Source organism: Aplysia californica, unplaced genomic scaffold, assembly GCF_000002075.1.
Source record: "Aplysia californica isolate F4 #8 unplaced genomic scaffold, AplCal3.0 scaffold01013, whole genome shotgun sequence".
NCBI lineage: Eukaryota > Metazoa > Mollusca > Gastropoda > Aplysiida > Aplysiidae > Aplysia > Aplysia californica.
This window is the reverse complement of record NW_004798283.1, coordinates 72,949-80,980: the sequence shown is the minus strand read 5'-3', so window position 1 is coordinate 80,980 and position 8,032 is coordinate 72,949. Positions and strand designations below refer to the sequence as shown.

The following is an 8,032-nucleotide window of genomic DNA, read 5'->3' as shown; positions in this document are numbered from 1 at the left end:
GAGAGAGAGAGAGAGAGAGAGAGAGAGAGAGAGAGAGAGAGAGAGAGAGAGGAGTGTGAATGTGTACTGAATGAGGGTGCTATGGGTGTAACTTTGTATGTGTTCGCCTGCAGTGACTCTATGTGTATTGTAAGGATTGTTCACATTGATCGTTCCCACAAGAAGGCTGCCATTTCCTTTGGTTTGTATTTCAATTTCTAAACAATGTATGAAAGTCAACTAAACTGCATTGACAGCTTACTGAAATTCTCTGTTTCGCATGGTCTTGGGTTTATCTCTAAACAAGGGAAACAACCATAGCTGTCTATAATGAAAATACTTAGTATATATTGAGTTGTCTCTCTTCAAGGACGAGGCCTTTTTTTTTTGTTTCTTTGAAATTCGTGAGTAGCGTCCCTTGTCTGAAACCATTTCCACTTCCGCAAACCGTTGTTTACGGGTGGTTGCCATGCACAGAATTGAAACCGGACTTTCAAGACTTTAGAAGGTGCGACCTCCTTGATATATTTTTTTGCAAGACCTGCTCAACGGAATTTTAATTTTAATAACATTCATGCAATGTAGTATTCTGATTTTTAGTATTTTTTGCTCTTGTTTCTGTCTGTATTTTTAAAGATTGTATTGTTGACTAGGCCCCTATGCTTGCGCTAACTCTTCCTATCTCTGCACTTTAAACTCTGCCTCTGTTTATTCGACTTAATCGTTATCGACCAGCTGTTTGTATTTTTAAAGACCGGATTATTTGACTCTGACACCTGACTGTATGATTTGAACAGCATTTGTTCTCCATCGTCTTTTGGGGGAGTTTTGTATGTTTTGTTTGTTTGGGGCAATGGGGGCTTTTTTTTTTTTTTTCAAAAACTGTAGGCTGAGTGGGGGAGGGGGGGTAGTGGGTAACCATTCTGGTACCATCTGTCTGTTTGTATTTTTATGGATGGGTAACCATGCTGATACCATCTGTGTGTCTGTATTTTTATGGAGTATCGGTTATGTCTGTAACCTGTTTGTGCTTTTACTTTTAATGCAGTACAAGTTGAGACTGCCATTTGCCTGTATATCTTTTTGTACCATATTTGTTGAGATTCTTCTGTCTGAATGTATAAAGCGACTACTAATTTGTCATTTTCTTCATCAGCCTGTACAATTTATTGTAATGACCACATATGCTGTGGCCTTTCCTTTACAATTTGACTATTTATTGAAAGGCCACCTCTATTCTCACCCGGAGTGAGAATAGTGCAGGCGAGTCTTGTGGCTATTCTCACCCGGTGCGCGTTCACCAAATTTTGCGTTCACCCTAAACCACAGAATTCTACACTGGGATAACAGAAAAATTGTAGAATTCTGTGCCGTGAACAAACGTTCCATTACAACTGTAGCCTACTAAAAGCGTACAATTTTGTCTGTGGGCAGTGGAGAAAGAGAGAGAGGAGTAGCGCGAGAATTTCCGGGCAAAACAAAATGGCGACCCGCGGAGTTCGGCTCGATTCGAAAAGTTAAATAGCCGTAGCATCTTTGTAGACAACCAAATAAATTTACTTTTGTGTTTTAACATTTTTTAACTTGGTTTTGGTCAATTTGATCATCCACACCGATAGACAGTATTCAGAAAGAGAGAGAGAGAGAAGAGGGGAGGAGTTGATCTTGCGAGAACTTCCGGGAGGGTGAGAATAGCCACTTTCTTATTGAAAACATTCCGAAACCAAATATCACGTCGGATCCTGTTGACTTTGTTTCTTTACTACACTCCTTACCCGGCCTGTGCGATGACTAACGGGAGAGAGATTTTTTTGTTTTTAAATGTGGATGTTAAATGGGAATCGAACACTGGACTCCTGTGTGGGATAGGGAAACACTTAGCTGCTACACAACAGACATCAGTGCAATCACTCTGTTGCTTGCAAAGTCATTGATGATTTATTCAAAGAGTCAACAATTAATATTTTCCATGATTAATCCTTTGGTTATGTTGGTTTCGTGTCTGTTCAGTTCACTGGTGAGCATCCAAACAGACATCGCCATGTCCACCTTCAACTTGGGCTACGAACTGCTTCGAAGCAGCACTCCACACTCAAGGTCAGACTGCGTGAGCGTCGCATCAGACCGCATGATGCCGGTGAGCACGATGCATCGCATGGCGCTGAAAGCCTGTGAGAAAGTCATTTTGTTGATGAACAATACGAGGATGCTCACCCGGCACCACAGGCTGGCCAGTATGAATGATGTACTGGTCTACCTTACAGTGAGTAGGAACGATATGTTGTTGTATACCCCCCAGTGAGTTGGAATGATATTGTTGAGTACCACGCAGTGAGTAGGGAGTAGGAACGATGTTGTATATCTCACAGTGAGTAGGAACGATATATTGTTCTATACCTCATAGTGAGTTGGAATGATATGTTGTTGTATGCCTCACAGTGAGTAGGAAGAATATTGTTGTGTACTTTACAGTGAGTAGGGAGTAGTAGGAACGATATTGTTGTATACTTCACAGAGAGTAGGAGTAATGTTATTGTATTCCACACAGTATGAATAATGTGTCAAACTAAGTCAACAAAGTGGGTGGTTGGTGGGTGCTCTGGTGTGGTTTGCTCCTTCTTTCCTATCAAACATCTATCGTCTTTATCTCCCCTCCTTCTTTTTTATGTTGGTTACTCTCTTGTAACACCTCTAATCTTCTGGCGCTCATATGACCTTATGCAGTTGCGAGCGCTGTAAAACCTCTACTAAAACAATAAGTCAACAAAGAGTAAATGATGTATTTTTCTAACTCACAGCAGTGAGCATGAATAATGTTACTGTATACAGCTAGCATCTGCGTTTATCGCAGCCGCGACCCACGAATCGCGGTCGCGATTTTTGGCATTTTTTGGTCCGCGAATCGCGGCCACGATTTTTGCAGTTTTCAAAAAAGACAAAACAACAAAGCCACTTCATAACATATTAGAAATGAATTTTCATAATTTTTAAGATATCCATATGTTTCTATTTTCATGCGCAGAGTATAAGTACATTACATTACATACTATTTATATTGCTGTCTGTCTTTATATATTTTTCCCTCTTTGTTGTGTTTTAATTTGTTGGTGTGTTAATTTTTCCAAAATATTTTCTTATGATTTGTTTTTCTTTTTTTGTGGTTATACAACGTAATGTCATTTAATTTGATGCTGTTCCTACCTTTTTAAAAATATAAATGTGTTATGTTAGAGCGTGTCTCCACCAAAACCGAATACTGACACTGGCACGCCCAAATAGTGTGTGATTCCATAATTTACATGTAATGTAATCCTGTAGGCCTACTTTTTCTTGAATTACTCACGTTTAGGGTTAAGACGACCAATTTTCGGATTTTGTTAATTTTTGTGGTTATTTATCCGTGCTGTTCTAAATTTGATTTCATTCTGTTGTGAAACCTTTATTTTTCACATTTTTACACTCTGGGTGACTACAAATGATAATCTGGATGCTTAAAACGCAGAGCACAAGAAATTCTGGTGTTTTGATTGTTACCTGTATCAACATATTGCTATATACGTCGTCACGGAGATTTGAAAGCTTGAAAATTAATGGCAACTTTTGCCACTTTTTGTGGTAACTTTTGGACAAAAAAATGGCAACAAACGCAGATGTTAGATACAGTTTGAAAAATTTGTCAAACTGCTTCAAAGTGTAAATAAATTATGAATAATGTGTCAAACTACTTCAAAGTGTAAGTGATGTACTTTCCTGACTCACAGTCATTATGAATGAGGCACTAATCTAGCTCACAGGGTCTCTAAATGATGTACTGGGCTACTATTTGTTGTGACTATATGAATATAATTGATGACTGACTTACCTGTAGTATAAGGACAGGCGGGCTAACCCAGATTTCGGGAGTTTCCAGAAATCTTGACCTACACCAAAAGTGGGCATTGCCGTACCTATTGGAGAAGATTGGTTTCGTTGGTGTGTATATTTGTTTGGTTATAGAGAAAACTCTCCTTGTCTTTCAAAGAAACTGAACAAGGAGCAAAACTGCATTTTTCGGGGTAGCCCCCTTGTGCTTAAAATCGACCAAATGATGTGCTGATCTACCTCACAGTCACAGTATGACTGATGTTTTAGTCATACCACTGAGTTTATGAATGATGAACTGGTCTGTGTCATAGTTTAAATGATGTACTCATCTGCCTCGTCATAGTACAGTAGAAATAATGTACATTTATCTACCTCACAGAGGGTATGAAGGTATGAATAATAAAGTGATCTACTTCAAAGGGCCTATGAAAGATATTGCAATCTACCTCACTGAAAGATGCACTGATTTATACGTACCTCATAGTACAATAAATAAGATACGGTACTCGTTTACCTCAAAGTAGAAATGATGTTTTCATCTACGGTACCTTAGAAGAGTGGGTTTGAAAGATGTACTTTACACTGTGAATGGTAACTCGCTGATGCACCTCTGGATGAATGACATACTGATCTACCCTGCATTCTTTTTTCGTAGCTCCTATATTTGAGGGGGGGGGGGACGCAAAACCGGCTTAGCAAAATTTTGGAAAAAGTCGAGAATTTTTGCCTATAAATGCACATTAGTTACCTTCTATCAGATGCACAAAGTGTTTTCAGTCAAAGCCCAATGCATAGTTCATAAAAGCCACCAAAAAATCTTTTTATGCTTGTTTATGCGTATCGCAGCATTAAAAAAAGCTGATTTTCTCAAAAATACTAAAATGGATGTAACGGGTTTTGCATATCAGCCCCTCATATGTTGCCTTTTTAGTGTTTCTCAGCTTAGTTCTCTGTCTTTTGTCGAAGATATCATCGAAACATATGACCACTGCCGTTCATTTCTATTATGATTTTTTAGATTTCATTTTAATTTGGTTTGAGATCTTGAATTGTGGTTGGGATTCCCTTAAGACATACATTTAATTCACAGCTTGTAAGATGTTATCGTTGAATCGCTTTGGCAAAGGCATCATGGCTACTGGCTGTAAAAAAAAAAGATATAGACCCTCATTATGTCAGATTCTATCAATGATTTATAATCAGCTGTACTCAGAAAACTTTTGGAAATCAAGCTTGACTTTTTGGAGAGGGATTTGCTTTTGACGTATTCCTATATTTCATCTTTTGATATAAAGTAATAAAGGACTACTAGTGTCTAGAACTGCCCCCATCCCACCCTGCTTTCTCTCCCAGTTGTCATTTATAATATGTTTACTTCAGTGTCAATGTTTTAGGTGGCTGCCTATTTCACAGAGTTGTAGTACTAGCTTGGCGCTAACATACACACACAGACAAGCGCAAACACACACATGCTCACACACACCCATACACACACACCCAAAAAAAATACTTGCACACACACACACACACACACACACACACACACACACACACACACACACACATACACACACACACAAGCATGCGCACATACATACGCAAACATGTGCTCTCACACCCACAAACACAGACAAACACACACACAAACACACATACATACACTCACAGATGTGCACACATTCATTCTTACAAACATAACTCCTGTAACCTTGACCACAAGGTCACCATGCGCTTTCACGCATACACTCGCACACATGCACACTCAAATACATACACTACACAGATGTGCGCACACTCATGCTCACAAACATTACTCCTGTAACCTTGACCTTCCTCTGCTCCCACCACAGGGTCACCATGAAGACGAGGGTCTGCCGGGAGACAGAGGAGATTTTTACCGGCGAAAGTTGGCGGAGCAGCTCTACGTCCACTACAGTCTCCAGAACGTGGACCACTCCAATGTGTTGAGTTTCGTCGACGGACTTCTCAGACTGGAGCGGGACTGCCGTTTTGTTTTGTCTGAGCGCGGATGTCGTCGTTCTGAGGCCCCGCCCATCAATGTCGACGGGCAAATCTTGGATATGATTGGTCGCCTTGCCGATGTTCACTAAATTTGTGCTGTTGCATACCCTCAATAAAAAGTGTTTGGGTGTGTGTGGGAGGGGAGGGGGGAGGGGGAGTGAACTGAATTTTAAGAACTAAATAATGGTGAACCATGATCGCTGATGTCTCTTTCAGATGCGGCATGTGCAGCAGAAGAAGAAGAAAATATTGCCCCTTGGTTTTAATGCTATCTATCACATAAGTTGAGAAGAATCAGAGCACACGCTAAGGTTTCACTCACTAAAAAGGGGCTTGCCAAAATAATCAGAGCTGTTTACCTCATTTCTGGGAGAAGAATCTTCAGTCTGCCAAACAAGACCATATCGTGTCTTCAGCAGTATTATATATATATTATTATAACTCTTTTTTTTTTATAACGAATGTAAAAATTACACTGTGCTTATCTTGTCTGTTATCCCGTACGCTTTTTATGAGATGTTTTGCCATACATTAATATCTGGTTTGGTGGTTTAGTATTACTTGTTCGCTTTACAGTATATCATGAAAGAGGGTTTGAATGCTTTGGGCTAGCTACTTGTTTTATTTCTGCATTCTTAAGAAATTTGACTCTTTTAGGGTGTAGTGCAAATTACTTAAAACTATAATATTGCGTGTTGTCTTACTCCTTTCCCTGGTTGGAACAGAAGTGAAGTACCATGTGTATATATATATATATATATATGTATGTATGTGTAGGCTGTAATTTGTACTAAAGTATATTATACTGCAGATTTTATTTTTAACAAGGGTATAATTATATTCCAAATTTTTCATACGCCTTTTCCCTGGAAATTTTGTCACAAAATGAGCAAGGAGGTAATGTGGACACATCAACAGTGAACCAGAAGACATATTAGGTTCATAGCTTTTCCATTTTGATGCTGTTAGAGAAAACACCATGCATATGGCAGCACTGTGCCGTATGAGCTGTAAAAAATGAAACTCTTCGGGAAAAAAAATGCGGATTATAGGGGGGATTTCAAAATGCATTCACAAAAAATGAATACATAATAGCTGACTACTTTTAAGTCAAAGGCAAGTATGATCGAGATAATATTCTGAAGCAGGTATGGTTTCTAGCACTTTTAACCGGGTTTTTCTTATATATTGCATTGTGTACTTAGTTTTTAGTTGGTATCTGTAGGGCAGAGAGCTGGGGTATTTCTCTCAGTCCTGACTCTGTGCAATGTCATCGCAGTAATCATAATGACCTGCCCTTGAAAGCACATTCTTAGAGATGATGTACATGTATATACTGATTCAACCACTGCAATACTGAAGGCGTTTCTAGCAATATTTTATAGGTTTCATCTCTTACGCAATTTTATCTTTTCAGCAGTTTTTGCATGTAAATAAATTAACCATGAGATAGCAAAAATAGAGAGAGAGAGAGACTTTGTTTATTTTGTGATAAAAACATGTGCAATTGTGCTAACAAGCCAAGATTTATTTGTTTATGTGGAATGAGATGATGTAAAATGAAGTGACAAAGAATGAGATGAACTCTTAATTGAGATGATGTGGAATAGGAGGACATATAATAATGAGGTGATTTGGAATGAAATGAAGTAAAACGAAATCATGTGTAATGAGATGAAGTAAAACAAGATGATGTGGATTGAGACCATGTAAAATGAGATATATGTGGAATAAAATGATGTAATGTAAAAGTAAATGATGTGGAAGAAGATGGAGAAAAATGAGATGATGTGGAAGGAGACAATGTAAAACAAGCAAGACAATTTGAAATAAGGTGAAGGAAAAAAAAAGGAGAGAAGTGTGGCATCCATGAGCATTTTATGTGAAATGAGATCACGTACAGTGAAATGATTTGAAACGAGGTATTAGTATTAGCATGAGATGATGTAGAACGAGATGGAGAAACTGACTTGTTGTTTGATACCAGGGAACATCTACCAGAGAGTGACATTATTTTGGCATCTCGCTTTCACATGTTGTATAGTGGGCTCTGGGTTTTAGCTTCCTGTTTTGCAGCAATTAGCTTTTAGAGGATTATTAAAAATACAGATTTTTTTGATTTTTTAAAAAATTATCATTATTATTATTATTATCATTATTATTATTT

General features: G+C 38.3%; 1 protein-coding gene across 1 annotated transcript; it reads left to right on the top strand.

Moving 5' to 3' along the window:
- Window positions 1–422: 422 nt before the first annotated feature.
- On the top strand, window positions 423–7,715 carry LOC101845736. Its single transcript, XM_005111143.3, has 3 exons — window positions 423–487; window positions 1,990–2,242; window positions 5,694–7,715. The coding sequence occupies exons 2-3, from the start codon at window positions 2,021–2,023 to the stop codon at window positions 5,952–5,954; spliced, it is 483 nt and encodes a 160-aa protein (XP_005111200.1). The 5' UTR covers window positions 423–487; window positions 1,990–2,020; the 3' UTR covers window positions 5,955–7,715.
- The last annotated feature ends 317 nt before the right edge of the window (window positions 7,716–8,032 follow it).